The 25,634-nt window shown below is 35.2% G+C and overlaps 1 protein-coding gene across 6 annotated transcripts in view; it reads left to right on the forward strand.

Moving 5' to 3' along the window:
* Positions 1-25,634, forward strand: part of GULP1 (GULP PTB domain containing engulfment adaptor 1) — a 266,643-nt gene that overhangs the window by 154,860 nt on the left and 86,149 nt on the right. For 4 of the 6 annotated variants that reach the window (XM_058549394.1, XM_058549396.1, XM_058549398.1 and 1 more), the window contains 3 exons: positions 2,745-2,819; positions 8,886-8,947; positions 11,318-11,395. In XM_058549394.1, the coding sequence (XP_058405377.1) occupies positions 2,792-2,819; positions 8,886-8,947; positions 11,318-11,395 (168 nt within the window). In that variant the 5' untranslated portion in view covers positions 2,745-2,791. The remainder of the gene's footprint in view (positions 1-2,744; positions 2,820-8,885; positions 8,948-11,317; positions 11,396-25,634) is intronic. The other 2 variants (XM_058549397.1, XM_058549399.1) reach the window with 1 other exon arrangement.

The following is a 25,634-nucleotide window of genomic DNA, read 5'->3' on the forward strand; positions in this document are numbered from 1 at the left end:
TTATAGGAAATTTAAAATTATATCGTATTAAACTCCTTCTTTATGTTTCACACTCTGCTATTGTTGAAAATGTCTACCTGATAGTGATGAAATTTGAGTAGTGAAGAGGCATACTGAATTTGATTTGTTGATTAATAGACTTCATGGTAATTTTGGTTACTTTATTTTTCCAGAGAAGTTGAATCTCACATTTGGATACATTATGTTTCTTTTCTGCTGGTTGTTTTTCATCTTTACTTATTCCTCCAGGATATAATCAATCAATAACCATATCTATCAGGTTTTAGGTGAAAAGTAACTTTTGGGAGGATACAGAATATATTTTGTCCTTATTGTATTCCCTTGCATCTTGCAGAGTACCTGGCACTGGTGATCAATAAATAATTTCTGAATGACTAAATTAATTGTAGAAAATAAAGTCATTTCAATCATTACTTCTATAATAATAATATCTTTAATTTAATAGAAAATAAACTATATTATATTCCTGGTATACATGACATAATTACTTTGGTATTTTAATTCTTAAAATATATTCTCTACCTATCTTGTATTAATGGCATATCATGAGAAGATGAATGAAGTATGAGGTGAGAAGATGAATAAAGTATGAGATGAAAAAGAGAATGATATGGTGTCATTATCTAAGCTACAAAGTAGTACCTAGTAATAATATTTTATAATTCAGTTAACTATTTTAATAATTCTTTAAGAGTAGAAATGCAAGGACAGAGACATCAGTAAATTTCACTGCAATAATGACTTTATGATAAAGATTAATTTCACTGCTGTGTTTTAATTGCTATGTAGATTTATGGGGAGGGTTATGGACTGGATGTTTGTGTTCCCCTCAAAATTCATGTGTTGAAATCCTAACCCCCAAGGTGGTATTTGGAGATGGGGCCTTTTGGAGGTAATTAGGATTAGATGAGGTCATGAATGTGGGACCACCATGATGGAATTAGTGTCCTTATTAAAAGAGGAAGAGACAAGCGTGCCCCCTCTCTCTGCCCTGTGAGGACACAGCCAGAAAGTGGCTATCTCTAAGCCAGGAAGAGGGCCCTCACTAGAACCTGACCATGCTGGCACTCTGATCTCAAACTTCTAGCCTCCAGAATTATGAGTTATAAATTTCTGTTGTTTAAGCCACCCAGTCTATGGTATTTTGTTATGGCAGCCCAAGCAAACTAAGACAGAAATTGATACTGAGAAGTGGGGTGCTGCTGTAGCAACTACCTAAACATGTGGAAGTGGCTTTGGAACTGGGTAATGGATAGAAACTGGAATAATTTTGAGGTGCCTACTAGAAGAAGCTGAGATTGCTGTGAAGGTACTGCTAAAGGCAATTCTGGTGAAGGTCCAGAAAGAAAAGGGGAGAGCTGGAGAAAAAGCCGCCATCTTCTTAGAGAATACATAAATAATCATGAACAAAATGTCGGAAGATATATGGATGGTAAAGGCCATTTTGATGAGGTCTCAAATAGAATGCAGAACATGTTATTGGACAATGGAGAACAAGTGATTCTTATAAGTGGCAAGGAATTTGGCTGAGGAAAATTGACCCTGGGATAACATCTGTGCCCATCTTCCTCTTCTTTATATGGGACGCCACCACAGCATGGCTTGATGGGAGGTGCGTTGGTCTGCACCTGGGATGTGAACCTGTGAACCGCCGGCTGCTGCAGCAGAGCGCGTGCACTTAACTGCTACACCATTGGGCCAGCCCCAGTACTGTTTCCTTTTTGCTTAACAATTCCTCCTTCAGTTCATTTCTTTCTTCTCATCTTATAATAATCAATTAGAAGGAACCAAATCACTCCTTCAAACAAACAAAAACAAAATTTTTTTTTTTTTTGAAGGAGGATTGGCAGCAGATGTTAGCCCAGGGCTAATCTTCCTCACCAAAAAAAAAAAAAAAAAAGGAAACAGTACTTAAAGATTTGGAAAATTGTCAGCCTATCCATGTAGCAGAGAACACCAAGAGCATGGCCAAACAACCCTTCAACAAGATTAGCATGAGCGTGAACCACAAACCTAATTAGCTACCCTAGCAGAAACACTACCAGTGTGAACTGAAGAGGATAGAGATGGGATGAAATGAAGGAAAGCTGTTGGACTTCTTAGGTTCTAGTGGAACAGGATCATAGAGCTATTTGGCTGCGAACACACAGTATTCTTCATGATGAGGGATGAGTGATCCTGAGGGCGATTCAGAGATCATTAGGGCTCCATCCTTGTTTTCAAAGGGGGGTGTCATCGCCTTGGTTTCAACACACCAGGCAGCCTCTGCCTAGAGCATCATGGGGCACAGGACTGCCTGGCAGAGCCTGGTGGAGAAGCACAGCCCTCATTTGTCATAATCAGAAGACTTCTGTTTATCCGCTACTCTTTAATTAATAGTAACCCAAAACTTTATCACACCTCTTACCAACAAGCTAAGTATTAATCTTCTATCTCCTTAAATTTGCAGATAAATATAATTAATGATAGATACATAATAGGAAAAAGACAAGAAAATTAAAGACCTTCAGAGGAATTTCCTTTGAGATATTGTTCTTATCTACTGTGCCACTCATAATATTGAGTACTTATGTTTCTTCCTACCCAGCATTCTTTGGGACATATCAGAATATTGTTTGTAAATATTAAAAAATTTAAAAAGACTTTGTGATTAAAATGCATTTGCATAAAATAGATTGTCAATATTCCTTCACTTATGCTTTAATATTTTGTTGTTTTTATAGGATATAAAGTGTGATTGAACCAAACATTTATTTGGCTGATCCTCATCATGAACCGTGCTTTTAGCAGGAAGAAAGGTGAGTGCTTTAAGTGTGCCCATTTAAAGGACCTAGGAGTCAATTCAATATTACTATGAAAATCAAACAGAGATGTTAAGAAATCAGTTTTTCCTATTATTAAACATCTGGCTCAGGAACGAAGTCAGAATAGAGCAACACAAATCTGCAAACATTGCTAATTAACCTTTTGGTTATCACTCTAATGAAAGAGTGGAGTTGTTTAATACACTTAGTTCAGAATACATATTCTGTGGTGAGAAATTGCAAAAAATAAAGTGATCTGAAAATAGTCCTAACTTCACATTACGTAGCCCTATAATACAAAATTTCCTGGGCTTACATAAGCTTACCATGATTTAAATTCGCTCGTGTATGTGTAGGCGCTTTGCTTTTTATTGAATGATATATGAGGATTGATGATAGGTGAATTGATAGCTATGGGGCCAAAATAACTTTGTTACTACTTTTAAGGCGGGAATTTAAAATAAATATAAATATATAATATATCATAATTATCAGTATAGGAATGAAAGAGACAGCTAGTTACATGTTATTTTTTAAGGGACAGAAAAACGTGGCATTTGATGCACTCGTAGGAAAGATAGGAAAATTTGATGGTTGTATCTAGTTCAGTGAAGTTAAAATAATGTATCCTTGTCATTCTGGAAAGAGTTCTCTAGTGGTGAGTACATGGCTCTCTCCTGTTTAACATGCTGTCAATGAATTGGGAGAGAATTCTTAATGCTACTTAAGTTCATAGGTGATTGAAAGCAGAAAGAGATAACTCATGTGGTAGGATTACAGATATGTGGGTAGGAGTACAGACATGACCAGTTAGGTCATATTCCACACCATAAACTTGATAAGATATTGTAAATTACCAAACATGGGTCCAGAAAATCTAACACTTTTATTTTTATTTATATATTGTTATTATTTGAAAGATGTACCTTAAGTGCTATGTAGGTGTAAAAAATGGCTGAAGAATAAAGTCAACAGTGTGATTATCAAAGCTTCCAATTAATTTTCTAATGTGTGAATAATGAACAGCCCGGAACCAGTGAATAGATTGTTCTGTTCTATTCCATGTAGTCAGGCACAGTGTGTTCTCTCTTTAAAGGATTAATTGACAAATTGTAACATGCCTGGTTGACACAGGCTGGGATGACTTTAGGACTTCCAACCATACAAAAGGAAACATGACTAGGTGTAGTAATGAGAGTTGTCTTTCAATGTTTAAAGGGCTGTCATTTGGTCATGGGACTAAGTTTAATAAAGGACAAATAGGTATAAATTATAAAGTCACTGATTTAACGTAGGAAAAAAATTCCAATGAAGTTGCACAAAAATAGAATGGAATTACTAACTTTTTTGTTACTAAAGTGAGATGTGTTCGAACATTTGGATGTGGTACAGAGAATTAATGTATTCAGTAGAGATTTAGGTAATGTGAACTTTCAGGCACTTTTCAAACCTGGGAAGCTAGGAGTTTATTATTTTACTTATTTTTCTGAATAAAGGGAAGGCAAAATGACATTTATTGCTGTCTGTAGCTTGCTTTTGATTTAAAACATATGCCAAAAGTAAAATAATATTTATTTTTTATTCCTTTTACTGGTAAAAAAATATAGAAATAATTCTGTGATATATAGAAGTATTTTTAATAAAGTAATAAAAACCTTGTATCACAACTCATCACTCTGATCACACTATATTATTTCTTCTAGACCTTCTCTTTTTTTATTTGCTTACAATTCCCTTTCCCGTGGTTTTAAAGTTGAAACTCCACATTTCTAATTTGTTCTTTATTTGAAGGGGATTTGGAGTGGTTTTTCATTGAGAAATCCCAGGGGTTGAATAGAAATACAAGTAACTAGCAATTATGTATTTGTCTCATTTGAGGACAGTGGGAGTACAACCATGGGGAAAATTGGACTGATTTAGAGAATCAAGAAGCAGAAACACTTGTTAGTTCTTGCTTTGCTTCTTTCTCTTTAAATTTCTTTTGACTTCTCTTGTTTTTCAAGTCTAATGATTAAGTATCTTTATCAGGAAATTTTTGATCAATATTTTTCTCTAATTCCAAATTGGAACTTGATACTGGAAGTTATATCTTAAGTTCACTTCGGACTTCCTCGGGTTGTTAAAGGAAAAATTCTTTGCACCTCTGCTCCTAGTTTCAACCAATAGCACTATTTGGTTGAATTTTAATTTGAGATGGAAAACTTGAATTTTATGAGAGAATTTGTATTTCCTGACAATCAGGAACTGTAATTATAGCCCTAGAGAATATATAATTCATCTTTCCAATAGTTAGCATCAATATACACTGTACTGCACTCTAAACAAGGCAAGATGGTCTTCTATCAGTAACAGCTTGTCTCTTATTTCATAGATGTCCAGTTTACTTGGTTATCACGTGAAACCTTACTAAATCATCCTGGGCCTCAGAAAACTGGGCCTCAGAAAACTAAGGAAAAGAGATCATTATCTTAAACCTAAAGATAATTTTTTTCTCTTTTTATTAAATCACCCAATTAGTAATTTGTCTGGTATTCTTTGATTGAATTAGCCAGTTACTTCACTGATTTGCTTTGCAAATGCTCTAATGATATTAGAGTTGCTCACGGATTCTAAAAAAGACTGAATGTATTAGAATTACATCATTTTGGACTGTTTTGAAGAGCTCTGTAAAAATTAATCGAACCTCATAATCATAGATTAAGTTTTGATGAATATATTTGTTTTATAGCTTCTTTTTCTATGGTAACTTTCTCTTTGAATTTTTTAAATCCTATATTCTATTTATTACATGAAAAATGAATCATTTGGTAAAAAAAAAACTTAGCATTTGGATAAATGTGATTAAATAATCCACCTAATTACACATTATGTTTTTTAACTTATCAGTTGACATACTGATGAGTAGATATAACCATAGTGCATAGCACTTAAAATTCATATTTAAATACTATTTTCTTTTTATGGGAATTTTATTCAAATGAAGCCATTCATGCAACAGCATTTAGTTTTAAATTTAATATAGTCAAAGTGGGTGCTTTCACTATGTTAAGCTCTGGTGATACAAGAATAATGAACTTACTGCATCTTTCTTGATGAGCTCTTAATCTAAAGGCATTTTGGATACCTAGAGTTATTGACTCAGCAGTCAGAGTTGTTTGACACTGTCAAGTATTTTGAAATGTTGGTATTTCCTTTTACATGAATGTTCACCATTAAGTTAGTGATTATAGTTTAATTTCAAGGAAGGGGACACCATCTAGAGTGTCTTTGTTCCCATTTCTGCACCAATTCCATATATCTAATATCTTCTGTGGGCAAATACAGTGACCAAAGACCATCATCTGACCTCATTCTTCAAGGTCAACCACATCAATATGAGTTAATATAAAGAATTTTATTCTGCCATTTTTTTTCTTTTGGAGAACTAAAAGTTATGATGACAGTAAGGAGTCGTTTTGGAAATCCTTCAGGTTTTATAAGTGTTCTACCTATACTAGCGATACGTAATGAACAACCACCAAACCATCACCACTTATTGTGTGGATGTAGATTTTTTGTCATTATAGCAACTGAAGCTTATCCACTAGTAATTTAACATTGTGATTATTTTAGTCTATCACCAGTAACAGCTGGGTATACCTACCCGCTTTCTAGGTCACTGCAACGTGAGACTATAACAGAGGCAATATCATCAGTTTTTAAATAATACTGACTTATGGGAGAAAGCAATTATCTATCTGCCTCAGGATTGGAATGAACCATCGTATTCAGACTTAGTCAGACTTTACATCCTCCTGAGAAGTGTTGTATGTTTTGGAAAAGGAGACATGAGAAGAATTTAATTAAGGGGTAAAAAAGGAAATTGGATATCTTTTTAGATTTCCTGAAGGCAGGTCTTTGGTGTTTTTATTGTTTTGGTGTTTTTGTTGTCTTGGTGTGCAGTATTGTGATTTATTTCTTTTAATATACAAGGGCAAGACTATATATCAAATCTAAGTACAAATTATTCTTGAGTTAATCATATCACTATCCAGTAGCAATCATGAAGAGAAAACTATAATTAAAATGAAAATCCATACAAAAAATAAAAGTTTTATAGATTAATGTCAATATGTCAAAATTGCTTTTTGAAGCTTAGAATGTATTACTTTTCATAATATTTCGCCCAAGTACCCCTATCGCATATATACTTCAGTAGTCAGATATAGCCCTAGAATGCATCATAAGCATGGGATTTCATTGATCCTTCATGTTTCATCTTAGACATTCTAGTGAATATGGCAGTGTAGCCCAAAAACATGTTTAATATAAATATAGTGCATTATTCTTCAAACGGTATAGAATAATTGACATTCCAGAAATGTATGCCATTTTCTGTATGTCTTCACATTCCCCCAGTTCAAAAACATATTAATGATATCAAACTAGTTTCGGTTGACACCAGTTTCAAATGTTCTGAATTGAATGTTGAAGATACTTTGTTAGTAACCTATTTCCTTTCAATATGTACTTATTTAATATTTTTCATGGTAAAATATTTCTTTGATTCTATTCTGTTTATAATATTGACTCTAAATTTTAAAATTCCTATGAAGAATAAATACTCACAAAACTCCACTAAAGGAGGTATAATGTATTTGAAGATCGAGAAGTTTTACTACCAACTAAAGCAGTTTCAAAACAAATAGCCAGGGGCCGGCCCCGTGGCGTAGTGGTTAAGTGCGTGCGCTCCACTGCTGGCGGCCCGGGCCCGGATCCCGGGCACGCACGGACACACTGCTTGTCAAGCCATGCTGTGGTGGCGGCCCATGTAAAGTAGAGGAAGATGGGCATGGATGTTAGCTCAGGGCTAGTCTTCCTCAGCAAAAAAGAGGAGGATTGGCATGGATGTTAGCTTAGGGCTGATCTTCCTCACACACACACACACACAAAAAAGCCAAATTTGATTTGTGTAAACATTGATTTTGTGGTTGTTGTTGTTGTTGAGGAAGATTCCTCCTGAGCTGACATCTGTTGCCAAGCTTCCTCGTTTTTTCTTTTCTGCTTGAGGAAGATTCACCCTGAGCTAACATCTGTGCCAATCTTCCTCTGTTGTGCCAGCCACCACAGCATGGCCACTGAGAAGTGGTGTAGGTCCGCGCCTGGGAACCGAACCCAGGCTGCAGAAGCAGAGTGTGCCGACTTAACTACTAGGCCACTGGGCCTGCTCCAACATTAATATTTTATACCTTTTTCCTGCTTATACATTCCACAAAATATTTTGGAAGATATGTGGAATATATAAATAAAATTTAAAAATTTAATGAAAAGTATATTTTCTTTATCTATCAATAATATGCAATACAAATTAGTTTCAATATTTTCTATCCTTTTAGTTACTTTAATTTCTAATATTCTATTACACTAATCTAAGGAATATTTCAAATTACTGTATTTAAGATTATTTATACCCAAAACTCCTGATAGTAGATCCTCAATCAATGTTTCTCTAAATTTAGACTAAAAAGTTATCCTAATATTTTACTGATTTCCAAATGAACTTAGTAGATTGATTTATTTCAGCTTTATATGAATGCAGTTGTTAGTTTAATGTTAAAATTTCCCTTTACTCAATAGTTAATTCTTGATGTTAAAAAACAGTAATCACAATGAGTAAAGAGCAGGTTACTTTTTATTTATCAGGGAATTAAGAAAAATAACCTATAATTCATGAGAGTATAAAGTGAAAGGAGAAAGAGATCACATAATTAATCACATAATTGATGTAATTACTCATGGCCCAACTGATGGTATCGTATTTTATTCTTTAAAACTGAGTATCACTTTATTATTTGAAAACTTTTAAGAGGAAAAGCTAGGGATTTTTATACCAAGGAAAAAATCCTATAATCACTTTCCAGCTACATTATTCTTCTATCTTACCAGTTATTCTTTCTCAATTTGGCAAAAGAATCTCGGAAATGCTCCCACCCATATCAGATTCCTTACAAATGCTAATGAATGAATATGACACCCTTAGAACCTGTAATTTAATTTAACACTGTCTATTCTTCATTGCAGACAAAACATGGATGCATACGCCTGAAGCTTTATCAAAACATTACATTCCCTATAACGCAAAGGTAAAATAGTTCATATGATATTATTGAATTTTTTTTTGTTATAGTATTATTACTTTTTCATGGTTAATTTGAGAAAGATTGCTTATGCATTGGCATTTCCTAGTAAATGATCCCTGAAAAAAATTTGCATAAATAAAATAATTTTGTAGCATATAGTATGGGAAGTTATTTTTCTCTCCAAATAAGCGATTCTTTTTTAAAGAAGAATATCCTTTATAATTTCTAAGTCATGCATGTATTTTGTTCAAGTGATTTTGGCTATTGTTAAAATTATTTGCACTATATGGCTTGTAAGAAATTAAAAAAACAACAAATTAGCTTCCTTTAAAAACATTTCAGTGTTGCATTATGCAGACAAATATAAAAACTAACTGGAAATAAGAGAAATGAGCTATAATTTTAATGAACGTAATTATCATCCAAAAAAAAAAAGACACAAACAAAACTTAAACTATTAAGAAAACACAAAAAAAATTCACATATACATATATTTTGTGAACTCTTTATTCAGTTTCCTGTATTTTAATTGAGAAATAGAAACAATCTATACTCTGTCTTCAAAGAGTTGATTCATTGTTGTTGTAAAACTGGACAAATGAATGAATGCAATTTATAAAAGTTGCTTTAAAGAAAGGTGTTATTTTATCATTAGTGAGCACCAAATCTGAAATAGACTTCAGAGAAATCTGAGTCTAAATTTAGGAGAGACGGAATTGAATTAAAGGGAATACGAGAATGGGTGAGACATAAGCAAATGACCTTTGGAGACAGCACAGGGAAAAAAGAAAATGAGAAAATTATTTTTAGAAGAGAACTTAAGAGTTTATGGATTAATAAACTGTATACTGGGATATAATGAAATTAGGTATGAGGAATTATTTCAGGAAAATTAAAAAAATACATTTATTGAACAAAAAGTCAATAGCGTTTAATAGGGAACCTCTAGCATGCTGGTCTGAGTCTGCATCAGCAGGAAGCAGCATTTTAAGGCCATCTAGAAGTTCTTCCAGAGCCGGTGCTCAACCGTGAGATTTGTAGAGTACAGCGACTATGTGTTTTCTTGCTGATTTGGATCTAAGAAAATGCTCTAAAATGTTTTCTGCTTAAACCTAATATACTTGAAATCACTACAATGCTTATGATTTTTTCTGTAAAGTTAACATGAGGATTGACTGCCATGAGTTAGCATATAGTTAACTGAATGAGAAAAATTGAGTTGATATTATCCATCTCTTCCTCAGATATTCCTCGTATTAGCTATTGAGAAACTATATGAAAACTATATAGAAAAAAATTTAATCTAGACAACTACTATTATATTAAAGTGCGTGCTCAGTTTTTTTTTTTTTTTTTACTGAGGAAGATTCGCCCTGAGCTAACATCTGTTGCCAATTTTCCCCTTTTTTGCTTAAGGAGGAGCTAACATCTGTGCCATTCTTTCTCTATTTTGTATGTGGGTCGCCACCACAGCATAGCCTCTGATGAGCGGCGTAGGTCCGTGCCTGGGAACCAAACCTGGGCCGCCGAAGCAGAGTGCACCAAACTTAACTGCTAGGCCACAGGGCCGGCCCTGTGCATGCTCGGTTTTTGAAATTATTATTGATTGTAGTAGAATTATATCCTTCAAGTGAAACCACCACAGATTATTTTTATATGTGTTTGAAATGTCTCATTTTGAAAAACTGGTTTATAAAGTGTTGAAAGATTCTAACTAGAACTACGTTTAACTCTGCTGGTTCAGTGACAATGGAGATCTGCTTATCTCATGGAAAAGTTGCCTGTGCTAATTCACAAGTGCATAACAGCTGTAAGAGATCTCACAAGAAATTGAGGGCTCAGAAAGATCTTCCCAGACTGGGGTCAGTAAAATATGGAGGCGCCAGTTGTTTTTTCTATTCTAAGATGGCCTCCTGAGTGACCATGTATATCATGTGTACCAAGTAATGGTAAAACTAATTGAAGAACATTATTTTTTTCTAAATTCTCTTCCTTGTGGCACTTTGTAAATTGATCATTTAGTAGTTATTTCTGAAAATTTTCTATATCTCTTATTAGACTAAATGCCACTTGAAAATCAAATCCATGTCCACAGGAACTACCTTAGCACAATTAGAAAAAAATACAGACTCTAGTACTAGATTGCCTTCGTTTCTATCCTGATTCCAACACTTATTAGCTATGCGTCTTTGGGCAAACTGCTTAACCTTTTTATGTCTGTGGTTACTCATGTTGAAATAGGGATAACAGTAATTTCTCATTAGAGTTGTTCTAGAAATAAAGGTGTTAGATAAGTATTAGAAGAGCGTCTGGAATAAAATAACTACTTGGTAAATGTTAGCAATCATTAATTTATCGTTTTATTTTTCACAGGACTTACCAAAGTGCCTGTCTCATAGTAGGTGTTCATTATATGTATTTGATGAATTATTGCATAATAATCTTTCCAAGGTAATTACAAAATTGTTACATTTCATTGAGCCCCAATATACGCCAGCTACGGTGCTGGTGTGTTTTTACACGATCTCATTTAGTATTTGCCGTGACCCAGTATGGTGATTATTAATCTTTACATAAGAGAAGACTAAGGCTGAAAGATTAAGTAATTTGCCTATTTTCACAAAGCTAGTCAGACAGAGCCAGACTAAAAAACTGAAGTCTATCTGACTTTGAAAGTTTGCTTCTTTTTATGTATGTAATAACACTTGATTATTCATTCATTCATTAAATAGCTATTGTTTTTAAGGTGCTATTGCCGAAGCGTCACTGAATGTTGATGAAGCTTCAGAGCTGTGTGACACATGGCTTATATTCTCATGCATCTTATTGTCATAGGGAAATATCTTACAAAAATAACTAATATAAAAGGCAGATCATATTTTGTGCCATTCGAATGGCACTTAGCAGAAAGCTATAGAGATTCAGAGAATGGCATCACTCCCGTTTTATGAAAGTGGGAGCAAGGTAGGATTTCCAAGAGTCAAAACAAGGGTGGAGTGACCTTTTCAAGCTAAGATATCTGAAGGAGGATGAGTGCAGTCAGCAAGGTCTAAGGCACAAACAGAATGTGACAAAAGTTGGGCTGGACCATAAAATACTAATGACGGTAAAGTACTTTGTCAGTCTTTGGATTCCATCGAGAAATAGAACTAGTAGGATGTACACACACACACACACACACACACACACACTCATTTATTTCAAGGAATGGGTTACACAATTGTGGGAGGGCTGGCTAGACAAGTCTGAAATCCATATGGCAGGCCATCAAGAAGGACAGGCTGGAAACTCTTGGGCAAGAGGTGACCGCAGTGGAATTTCTTCTTCTTCAGAGACACAGCAGTTCTGTCTCAGTTCTACTCTTAAGGCTTTAGATTGATTGTATCAAGCCCAACCAGATTGTCCAGGATAATCTCTTTTATGTAAAGTCAACTGATTATAGATATTAATCATATCTACAAAATAACTTCATGGCAACACCTAGATTACTATTTGATTGAATAGCTGGCCAAGTTGACACATAACACTGACCACCACAAGTACTAATGATGGCCAAGGCCAAAAAGATAAATTGGGAAGGATTTGAATGACAGGAGAAGCAGTTTGAGTAGAGAAATAATCAAATAGGATTTGGGGAAGATAAGTCTGTAGTGATTTGAAAGTTGATTTGGATCAACAGAGATAGGATGACATTAAACTTCTTAGGAAATTATTTTAATGGACCAAGTGTGTGTTCCTAAGTTTATATAGGGTAGTAGATAAACATATAGTGGAAAATAAAGATGTCCTAAATATTCCAGGGGAAAAATTGATGCAACAGAGGAATAATTTATATGTGCGGGAAAAGAAAAATATCTATTTTCATCTTGGCTAAAAGGGAGAATGATCATACCATTAAAAGATTCCCATCAGTTCACTCATTTTTGGCATCCACTGGTTACAAATTAATCTGCTAAATTTAACAGAGCTATTTAAAAATTATAATTCTCCCTGGGGAAATATGTAATAACCTTTACATTGAGATGTTTTCAGTTTTAAAGTAATAATTTTCTGCTTAAATGTAACAATTCCTTTAGCTTCTTTTTTAAGAAGCTAGTTCCACATTCTTTCATTTTAGTTCAATTTTAGTTCTACATTCTTTCATTTTATAGAATATCCTATCTCAAAAATTCATATTAATATTCATAGTATGCCTATTTTAGGTCATATGTGGATATAAAATAATAATTGGTTTCAAAAGTATTATTCTATGTAGAGTTCATTAGTTTTTGGTTATTTTAATGGGCAGTGAAAGCATTAATACTAGTTCAATAGGAATTCTGCATATTATCCTGAGTACTCTGTAGTGATGTTTTTCAAACTTTAGGTTATGCTCCATGAAAAAAATTGGGTCATAAAATCAGTGCAGTGGGTCATGGGAGGCATGTGTTTAAAAAGGAAGTAGACCAGAAGAGAGAAAGAAAATAAATTTTCAGAATGCATACGGTAAACGTCAATTTATTCCATAAAATTGTAGTTCATAGTCATAACAGTTTGAAAGCCACTGCCTTTAGGCAGTAATCTCTCTTTAAATAGTACCAAAGACTTCACCAGGTTTAACTAATTTAAATCATAAAATAATAATAAGGGAGGGCTGCTCAAAAGAGCAGTTAAATTTTTAATAGAAGAGATGATCCACATGTAAGTTTAACCACGTCCTCGTTGAATATAACATCTTAAGATAATTTCTGAAATATACATATAAACATGGTAGGAGTGATAGAGAAATATACTAAAATGTAAATATAGGTTCATTGACACACTCTTTCACTCACACATGTACTTACTCATTTGAATTGAGCTCCTAATATATGCCTGCTCTCCTGGGACTTACATATAATAAGCAAAATAATAATTTTTGAGAGACACCCCTTAAGAAAATAGTAAGTATATCTTTATTAATACAGTATTCACCAGCATTATTTATATAGTATAGTATACAGTGTGTGTGTGTGTATATATATATATATCAATATATATAATGTAGTATTAACACAATATTTTATTTTTTAACACAGTATTTCAGGCTGTAATAATTGCTATGGAAAAAATAAAGCAGAATATTGGGGATTGGGAGAGGGGGAAAGAGGGTGCCATGTTACATAAAGTGGTCAAGGAAGATCTCTGAGGAGAACAGAGGCCTAAATGAAGTGAGGGAGTGAGGCATGTAACTGCATGGGAGAAGAGCATTCTGGACACAACTAGTACATGCAAGGTGGGACCATGCTTGCCTAGTCAAGGACCAGCCAGGGGCCAGGGTAGCTGGAATGTGGGGAATTAGAGTAAATACAATCCAAAGGCACATGTGGAGTGCAGCGGGGGGGTGGGCAGGGGGTGTCTTGTAGTTCTCGTAGGGCTCATTGGCCATGGTAAAATTTGAGAAGTCCTCAATTTAGAGAGTTTTGAGAGAGAGCAACAGACCTGAGACAAGTTTTTAACAGGATTTAGCTGTAAGGAGGCAAGGTGGGCACACATCAGAAGTCTGGTGCAGGAGTCCAGGCAAGGAAAGTGATTGCACTTGAAGCTGAGTAGGAGCTAAAGGAGAAAAGTAGTGGGCGTCTGGGTGTACTGTGAGGGTACAGGATCTATAGATGGATTGTGTGTTAGCTTTCTATTGCTGCGATAATTAGAACATAAAAGCAGAAATTAAAAAATTTTTTTGATCATCCTTAACAAAGCCTATAGAATTTTCCATTCCGTCTAACTTTTGATGAGACTACTGAACTGTCTTTTCTGTAAAGGTGAAATATTGGGAAACTTTCACTTTAATGAACTTATTATTCTGTTGGTGTGAGAGTCATTTCCCGGATGAAGAATTGTGACAGATGTTTCATAAAAAAACACTTATTTATTAAATGTTTTATTCTAAAATGCATAATTATTCCAAAAAAAGACTGATGTATTTATCTTTTTATGAAATATCTGGCTTTGCTAAAGTATCTAAGGATGCAGTTCTCAAGAGATTACATTGCTTGGTGCTATTAGGCAGTAGAGAGAGTCAGCATTCCTGGATTATCTATTTACTGTATTCCAAGTTTTAAAAGTGAGTGAATCCAAAACAAATAGGAACATGGACTTTGACCTCAGAAACATATGACTTTCCCGGGGAGAAAGAACAGGCATATGGAACAAAAAATTTTGGAAGAAAACTAAATAGATGCTGACCAACAACAAAATAAAATATGAATGTCAAAGAGAGGTTTAAAAAGAAAGGTTATGTTATATTTCAAAGATTTCTAAAGGTGTCAGAGTTTCATATATGAAGTATGCATTGTTTGATGGGAGAGAAGGCTTGACTGAGCTGTGACCCTCAAGATCTTCCTGACTCAGTGAGTTGTGTGGTTACTAGCCAGCCTTTCTCAACCTTCACGAGCTAATCTTCCTCAGCATTTGTAGTCTATAAGCTCTTAGAGGGCCTCAAAAAGCAACAAAGAACAACAACAACAAAAAAAAACAGATGGATTATCAGATATGAGAGTAAGTGGTTAGAACTTGAGGATTCAAACCTTTAGTAGTTGAAATCCACATCTTAGCTACTTGTACATTTGAAACTTCTAGTTACACCTGTGGAATAGTCATTGATATAGGGAAATCGGAACCTAGAAGCACCCCACAAGAGAAGGCTCTGCCCAACAGCTGCAGTGATGCTACCACATAGTTGGTGCATCTTATCACGGTGATCGGAGAAGCCACTTCTCAGTCAAACTATCTAGGTTCAAATTTCAGCTCCCACAGCTGAATTATATAACTTTTCTATCCATGAGTTTATTATTTGTAAAATGAGATTAATAATTGTACCTACCTCATTGGACTCTTATGAGGTTCAAATGAGTTAATATATTAAAAAACCCTTAGTGGGGGGCGGCCCGGTGGCGTAGCCGTTAAGTTCCCATACTCCGCTTTGGCGGCCCGCTGTTAGCCGGTTGGGATTCTGGGAATGGACCTACTCACTGCTCAACAAGCCATGTTGAGGCAGAGTCCCACATAGAAGAACTAGAAGGATCTACAACTAGGATATACCACTATGCACTGGGGGCTTTGGGGAGAAAAAAGAAGAAAAGAGGAAGATTGGCAACAGATGTTAGCTTAGGGCCAATCTTCCTCGAAAAAAAAAAAGAAGAAAGAAAAACCCTTAGGCCAGTGTCTTTTATCAAAAGCTTATTATTATTAAAATCTTTCTTATAGAAAATGTTCTGTCAGCTCTGGAGTTGCACTAGTTATTATCTCTTGAGAATAATTTAGCATCTGCACTATTATCTGAAAAACAGAACAAACTTCTTAGAGTACATGTCAGGTATTACATCTTTTCTGTTTACATCAGAAGCAGTGAGATCAGCCAAGGTCCCCGCATTGGCCAGCCTGAGAGTTTCAATGGGGAAGGAATGGCTTTTCCTGCAAGCATGACGGGAGACTCAGTACTGCTGACCGAGTAGGTTTATGTACAAGAGAAGGCTTTGATTGTTGAAGAAAAATACCATTGTAATCATACTTTCCTATTGACTTCAGTTTTCAACAGCTTGCTCCAATTCTGGAGCAAGAGGTTAATGCAAAGATTATCTTGGCCTTAAGATCAAATACAGAAATATAAGGAAGTTCACGCGAACCTTTTTAAACTGTTACGGAGTTTTATAAGTAAGAAGCTAATGAAGAGAAAGAGTTACATTATGTGGCCTAATGAGTCATGGTAGAGAGCTTTTAATATAAATCATTTGAGTAATGCCTTTCAAATTATTGTTGGTGAATATATGATAAATTACCCTTCAATGAAATGTTAATATTGGTTTATGACTTAGAAGAAAATTTGAGTCTTAGAAATAAGTAGAATCTACAACTGTGTCAAAAAAATAAGGTAATCAGCAAAGAAAACATATTCAAACTGAACCCTGTGGAATCATTAAATGTTGGACAAAAGATACGTCCCTGTAACCAATGAGATGCATTGCTAAAACATCCAAAAAGGTTTAGAATTCCAAATTCATAAGATTCTTGAAAGCAGCTTTGTAATAGCAGCAAACGTCAGCATTTGCCAGTTTTGCTGGTTTTAGATTCCAAGGGAATGTAAAAAACATGAAAAGCTCAACTGCATTCCATATAATTCATTTCATTTCTTCAAAAATGAGTTTTTAGGAGCCGGCCCGGTGGCACAGGCGGTTAAGTGTGCGCGCTCCGCTGTGGTAGCCCGGGGTTTGCCGGTTCAGATCCCTGGCGCGCACCGATGCACCGCTTGTCAAGCCATGCTGTGGCGGCATCCCATATAAAGTGGAAGAAGATGGGCACGGATGTTAACCCAGGGCCAGTCTTCCTCAGCAAAAAAAGAGGAGGATTGGCAGATGTTAGCTCAGGGTGGATCTTCCTCACCAAAAAAAAAAAAAAAAATCAGTTTTTAGTTAATCTCAAAGCGTAGGAACCACTTCAAAAAAATCAATTTTAGGGGCCGGCCCGGTGGCGCAAGCGGTTAAGTGCGCGCGCTCCGCTGCGGCGGCCCGGGGTTCGCTGGTTCGGATCCCGGGCGCGCACCGACGCACTGCTTGGTAAGCCATGCTGTGGCGGTGTCCCATATAAAGTGGAGGAAGATAGGCACCGATGTTAGCCCAGAGCCGTCTTCCTCAGCAAAAAAGGAGGAGGATTGGCGGATGTTAGCTCAGGGCTGATCTCCTCTCAAAAAAAAAAAAAAAAAAAATCAATTTTATGTAGAGCCTTTTAAAAAAGTTTTCTTAGATTTTAGAACTGGTCTTTAATAATGCAATATATACAACTTACATTCGTTCCAAACATTTTAAAATTGACAAATAAGTATATAAATTGAATATTAACTGTCATTTCCTCCAATTAAAAAATGATATATGCTATCATATATGTTGATAATAATTCTGCATCTGTAACCATTTGGAAATGTCCTTTTATGTGCCAAAGCAACACCAACTCGTATTTAAAAGGAAATTAGAAAGCTATAAAATGTTATTTTTTCATTACCTCCTTAGAATGGGAAGGTGTAAGCATTTTTTATCCTAAACAATGTGAAAACAAATAAGAAGAACATAGTAATAACTGGCATTTTGTTGAATTGTGTCTTTGTAGTTGGTTTGCACTTTTAAAATACAAGAGTAAATGGAAAAAGAGAAATGATAATAAATATCTAACATTATCTAACTTCTCAATTCTTGAGATGAACTTAAAAAAAAAATTTAATTTTTGAAAAATATATGCCTATTTTAAAGAAGATGCTTAGTTGTGTATTTTTTGCGTAAGTTTTTCTAGGTGACAGAAATGGTTATTAAACATAATTTTGAAGGTCATCATCATTGTAAACTATTACTCTACATATATGAGAATGTTCTAAAAAAGTGTAATGTAGGTGCTAGAAATTACTGAATAGAAACTAAAAACTTTATATTAATTATTCTTTATAACATTTTACTATGGACTACAGTGTCTTTTTTCTTAAAAAAAAACAAGACGTGTGTTATGGATTCAAAGACTTTTAGTGTTGAAGGGACTTCAGAAATCATTTATTCCAACTCCGTCATTTTCTTGATAAAGTAAATTGAGGCCCAGAGAGGTTAAGTGATTTGCTCAAGCTTACACAGCAAGATAGTAGCAAAATTAGGTCTAGAAATCAAGTCTCCTATTCAATGTCCATTTTTCTCTCCATTGTAATATACTATTTCCAATTTTAAAGAGATTAATCTGTGTAGCCAGCAGATGAAGGAACCCAAAGACGAAATAGAATATGTATATATGTCTGCCTTTTGTATATATGTGAAATTGGTTTGTCTCTGGAGCCCTGTCTGTTAGTTGAGCCTTTGGACATCGTTTAAAACCAGCTAGGAGTTTGACAGAGATTTGAGCAAAGCAGACTAAATAAAGTCTATGTATTTGCTTCTCTAACAGAGAGGCCACAAAGTCCAAGCTTTTGTCAAGTATTTTATTTCCCTTATTCTGCATTGCTTAATGATATTTCTATTAGTATTATAATCCTTGAATGAAAATACCTTTCTGTTATCTATGTCTTTAAATACTTCAACTTGAGAGCACTTAGTTATAAATGGGAATTTTCTGAATGTTGGATACATTTATCATTTATTTCATATTTCTATGTGGATATGTTTGGCACTGTGTGAAATAACAAGAAAGCTTGTCATAGCCAAAGAATGTCTGTGAAAAAGGAAAAGTCTGATTTGGTCTCAAAGAGGTCAAACAGTAGCATTCTAAAGTCTGTAATATGAAACTTAGGGATCTGAGCAGAAAGGACAGATAGGGGATATTGTAGTTTGGGGGAAAAACATGTTTGAAAAAGGTAAAAAAACGTTTAATGTTTTTATCAAGATCATCTCAGTAACAGTTTCGATGAGTAACTAAAATAAGCAAATGCTCAATAGAAGAAAATTAGCAAAAAGGGGAGCATTTTTTGAATAGAGGACCTAGAAGAAATGAAACATGAAAATGAAGATGAAAGGATTGTTATGGGAGGTAATATATAGCAGGAAACACCAGAGTTTGGGAAATTATTTAGATTTAAACATCAAATCAATATTATCAATGGATCATATGGTTGCATTTGGAATATTGATGAGAAAGATATTAGGTATAAGAAAGTTGTCTCGAGAGTTCTCTCTTTGTCATCTGATTTGGGTGATGTGAGATAAGGCTGTGGCCAGTTCACTTCAGAGACAAAATCTTTCTGAAGACAAACCAAGATCCCAGCTCACTGTGTTCTTGCCATGTAGGAGACATTTGGAGGAAGTAATCTTTCATCCCTTAAGAAATATGTACATAAATACATATATTTTAAATCAAGCTAAAGTCACTTTTGTCTTTCTTCTAATCTTATGAACTATGGGAAACTTCACCTCCAGAGCAGTTATGCATATTTTTAGATTTAAGAAGGGTCTCTTGTTGTGTACCTATTTCTTCAGTTTCCAAAAAAATGTTTCTCGTCTTCTCTTGTTGCTTCCTGCGGGAACTCAGCAGTTCCTTTTTCTGAGCCTGTAAAAATCATATTCGAAATGGTAAAAGCAGAGTCCCGTGTCAGTCTTCCTATCAGATGGTGTTGGAACACCTCCTTTCTCTGTAACTTGCAGAGTTGTGATAGCATAGCAATAAAAAGAAAGGCCACAGAGGAGTTAAAGATTTGATGTGGTTTATGCAACCATAGTCTGAGAAAAGATGCATCTCATAGTGCGGCGAACACGGGACAAAGTGTGGAAGAAGCTGTCGTTCTAATAATAGGTCTGCACTGTATGATTTTCGAAGGATAACAACTTTATTATTTTGTAAACATGATCCATGCTAATTATTAAAATTTAAGCAGTACAGAAAAGCAAAGAAGTATAGAAATCAACGCATTCCTCAAAATCTTACCGGGCAGAAATAACTTGGTGTTAGCTTTCAGTTAACAGTAGTCCAGGCATCTCTCTTGGAACAAATGCGCCTGCAAGAATAGATACTTAGATAAAAAATAACATTCAACAATATATAAACAACTCTATACCAATAACTTCTAAGCATTTTATATCTGTCATCTCATTTAATCTTCACAAACGCCCCGTCTGATTGGGACTATTAGTATTGGGACTAACAGTATTGGGACTATTAGTATCACCAATTAAATAGAGAAATCGTAACACTAAACTGCAAATAGTTAAATAGTTAAGGAAAGTGAGGCTGAGAATGAATAAATAGTTAGGAAGAATTAACTTTATAAGAAGGAAATTATAACATGCATCCTATTTTACAATAAAAAGCATTGAACTTGACTTAATTAAACGGAAGAAAAAACAAAATTGAAGTGAATCAAAGGAGTTACTAAATTTCAGACACGTATATCTTTGCCAGAAGGGATTGAAGATTGCTCTAGGCTTGAGGGAAGACAATTATGAAAGTCATTGAGTGTTTGGATGCTTATGGTTTTCCTTAAGAGTGTGGTTCGTTTTTTGACAGTATGTATATATGAAGGATGAGCTGAATGTCCTACTTACATTTCATCCTTCTCTCATGCTCCACTCTCCAGTTTTTGTTGCTTGTTTCAGTTTTACTTGCCAAGATTTGTGACATTTAGATTTTGTTCTGAAACTATAATTCCCCTAGTAGTTTAATCTTAATTATATATTGAAATGGATTCAGATCACCAACACTCCATTTACCATTTCCTCTCTATTCCTGAGATCTTTATTTGGTTTTGGTTTTCCTCTTCAAAAAGTTTTTCAAAAAAGTCTCAGTAACTCTAGTATTTCGTGTAGTATTTCACATTTGAGAATGTGAAATATCATCTAGATATCATCTTAGATCTATCATCTTGGCCTATTGTCTTAGATCTTTCTTTCCCTCAGAACATTAGTCTCTGAGGCATAGTCTTCCCTCATTCTACTGTTGAGAAAATATCTGAATTCACCTCACTTTCCCTCTGGAAGGTGTCTTACTTTTTTCCTCTATGGTTGCCTGAGACTTCATTCTTTATCATTAAATTTTCATAACATAACTTATGGGCCTAACTTAAGTCTCAGCAAACATCTCCAATGCCTTGGAACTGGGAAATGAAGTCCTCAGCTCTATTGTGAAGGCTACCCAGAAGGAGAAATGAGTAGAAAATAAGACCTGTGTTCTTCAAAATATAACAGCAGAGGGCCGGCCCCGTGGCTTAGCGGTTAAGTGCGCGCGCTCTGCTACTGCCGGCCCGGGGTTCAGATCCCGGGCGCGCACCGACGCACCGCTTGTCCGGCCATGCTGAGGCCGCGTCCCACATACAGCAACTAGAAGGATGTGCAGCTATGCCATACAACTATCTACTGGGGCTTTGGGGGAAAAAAAGGAGGAGGATAGGCAATACACGTTAGCTCAGAGCCAGTTTTCCTCAGCAAAAAGAGAGGAGGATTAGCACGGATGTTAGCTCAGGGCTGATCTTCCTCACAAAAAAAAAATATATATATATATATATATAACAGCAGACTCACTTATTCAAAGAAATATAAAAGGTGATTAAGGGCTATTATGCTGTTAGTCAACACAATCAATAGTTTGGATCAGGAAGGTGGGGGCTATAACCAAAAGAGCATCGGACTTTTGAGTCTCATAGAAATGAGTTTAAAGCAGACTCTACAACTTAATGGCAAGCCTGCTATTTAACTCAGTTTTCACATCTATAAAATGCATGTGATACTTTCCTTATAAAGCGTCTTTTTCAGTTAAACAAGACAACATCTGTGCAGTGCTGGCAGGTGGTTGGTGCTCACTAAATGTTAGTTTTTCTGTTTTTTTCTCTCTCAGATATACCTAGCTTTAACAAAGATTTGGTATAACATTGTTCCTATGGAAAAAAGCTTCCACAGTTTCAAACAATCAATTTAACAGATTGGCGTTTTTAGAATACAGCACATTCTTTAGCGATCAGTCCCTGATTCTTTGCATATTTGAATAACATGACTATTCCAAGATTCAGTGTTATGAAATAGTAGAAGCAAGTTGAATAGACTTGTACAATCCCCCTCTCTCCCTGGCGTGTCTCTCAGGCAGATTTTATCTGTGATGGAATTACTCTTGATTGGTGTTGGCAAGGCAGCAATGGTTAATTACTTCCTAGGAGATTTAGAGTCAGAGAAGCATATATCACCCCACCACAGACTCTGCAGGTTCAGATAAGAAATGGTACTCTGGGCAGCAAGCATGCAATGAAGGGGCTTGATCTGCCTTCATTTGATCCCCAGTTATAATCCTAAATAATTAAAGCTAGATCTCTAGCTCTGTCAGGTTTTGCATTTATTTCTGAGGATTACCACACCACTTACTTGGATACAAGTCTGTTTTTAGTGCTCTTTAGAATGGTATTGCTCCAGGCTTGCTCATACAAACATTTGCCGAGGTGACGGAATGAAAACAAAGCGAGTTTTACAAGCAGAAGAACTATTTCCATTTGCAAATATTCAGACTAAATAATATGCAACAGGAACTGTTGAGGGAAAATGATGGTGATTGAATATGCTCAAGTATTGCCAGGAGAAACGTGTCAATAAATTTAATTAAAAAAAGTGTCTGGAAAGAATGAGGAAGCTACAGCTAAATAATTTAAGAAATGAACTTAGAATTCTACGGATGATTTTATATGTTAGTGTGTGAGCGGGGCAATAGCAAGTTAAAATAGTAAATCAGGTATTATAATCAATAAATTATCTATCCTTTTGGGAAAGTAAATAAGACAGAGAAGAAATTTATAGGAGAAATGTGCAGAACACAGACCTATAAGTTTTCTAGTGTAGTAAAAATTGCAAAGAATGCAAACACACATGACAGTATAGTAAATGATCCAAGTAACAGGGCATTAGTTGACTAAATGAGTGCAGTGGCTCTTTCAACGGCCACCGACACAAAATGGAAATCTTTGCAATTAAAAAAATAGTTAACAGACTATTACAAATTTAAATGATTTTGTTGTCAGTTTCAACATGAATCACCTCATAGTGAGATGATGTGTATAATTGTATCCATAGGGAGTTTGATTTTAGGGCATAAATTAACAATCTTTTGACCTAGTTCCAAGAGGCAAGTTTGTAATTCCAGAAAAATTGATCAACAAAAGACATGAGTGTTTACTTTACAGTTGTTTATGGACTGGTTCAGCCTACTTCTTTTTAGCATATACTAGGTGCCAGAGACCAGGTGTATACAATGCCTGCCCCACAGTCTCGTGGAAGAGACCGTCTCCAAGGATTACACAAGGTTGGATGATTGAAAGGACACACAAGACCCCTTGGGTCTCTTGCATGTCCTTACTCATGTAAGACTTTGACAAGGGCAATTAAAATGTTACAACAAGAGGAAGAATGCACACAAAAGCATCAGGAGACTGAGAAGCTTCCAGGCACAACTCTTTAGGGTCCTTGCTTAGTCACACAAGACTTATCTCCAGATTATGAACCACCACCATGTATAGAAGAAATTTTGGTTTGAGAAGACCTTGTTCTTATCTTGGCCATGGATCAGTATTGGATTCCTACACATCCCAGAGATATGCATATAGCTGGTTTGCTATCTTACACACTATGGCACCTTGAGTTATACTGAGGAGCATCCATGGGAAGGGTGAAGAAAAATTTCCTAATGGAGGTCAGGAACCAGTAGATACGATCTTAGTGACTGAGGTGAGGTGGCCATTACAGTCAGAGGGAACAGCATGCCCAACGTCCCAGAGACATCTCAGAACACGGCACATTTTAGGAAGTCTAATAGTTCAATATGGCTGGAGTGTAGAACGTTTATAGTTAAGTAGATAAAGAATTATGAAGATAGTCCGTCGGTTGCATTCCTGGGTGACAGGAGTGTAGTGATAGACTTGAACTTGAGATAGAGGATAATGAGGTACCAGGTCAGAGATATCTCTTGGTTCTAGGCATTGAATTTTAAGTCCTACGGAACACCTAGATTGGAGATATCCAAGAAATAATGAAAAGCCCAGAATATAGAGCATAGTATTTGGTGACCACTCAGTAAACACTCAATAACTAAAAGACTAATGCTGTGATCTCGCATTTCAAGAGCTCTAATAATTTCTGTCAGAAACCTGTTATAAATAGGAAAACAAACAAAAAAAGTTGTTTTTACATCTGTGTCATGCTGTGAACTTATGTTAGAACAAACTCCTGTTTTCAAGGTCAGAGGAAAGGGTGTTTTCTCAGTTAACAAAGGCACTTGCAGAAGATCAGGTGAAAGCTGCCTTCTTGTGCAGAAGGAATTTTCCTTAAGAATTTCATTATGGCTTCTTTCTACCGTATGGAGTCAAATGAGACATTCTCTTCTTTCTGTTCCATTTTCTCTTTTATCCAAGGATTTTAATTGACTTCTGAAATAATTGAAGTTGAATTCATGTGTGTGTATACAAATATACATAATGTACACACATGTATGTATGCACACATATAAATGCACATATGTATCAGAACTCTGAATTTACTACATCTTACCGATCAAAGGACAAATGGTACCAACTTTTAAATCTGGCTATCTTCATGTTGGCATAGCATTTTTCAAATAAGCAATTCCTGAAACCCGAAAAACCACAAAGCTTGATTTTTTTTTTCTTTCTGAGTGATGAGCCTGTTCCTTTCAAGTACTAAATAGCAAAGATCGTCAATATTATATTGTTATGTGTACCTCATCCTGCCTCATGATAAAATGTCTAAAAAGTAATCACAAATATCAAAAACCCATTTCCCCGTGAACTACAAAATTACACATGTCCTTTAGATTAGCGGCCTCTATACCTTTGCAAACTGCCAGGACTCTTTGCTGAATATTACTACCTTACGTTTTTTTGTGCTTTTACATTCCAGTGAGGTAGTCAGAACTAATATTATTATATTTTTCAAATAGGAATACAACCTCAGAGTGCTTAAATTATTTGTTTAAGGTCACACCACGTAAAAAGGGAAACATGGTCTTCTGTGCAGATAATGTTCTGTTAGGTTCTAACCTGTTTGAAATGTAATGCTTTTCCTCTCCAAGCGACCTTCTCTAGTTTCAGAAACCTAAGAGTAGAGGAATATATTGTCTAACTACTCCTATGTATTTTTAAGAAGATAAAGACAGTATTTTTGTTATGTATAAAACTTTTATTTTGCATTTTACATTAAAGCAACCTTCTGCACAGAAGTATGTAAAAAAA

Source organism: Diceros bicornis, chromosome 10 (genome assembly GCF_020826845.1).
Source record: "Diceros bicornis minor isolate mBicDic1 chromosome 10, mDicBic1.mat.cur, whole genome shotgun sequence".
In the NCBI taxonomy this organism is placed as follows: domain Eukaryota; kingdom Metazoa; phylum Chordata; class Mammalia; order Perissodactyla; family Rhinocerotidae; genus Diceros; species Diceros bicornis.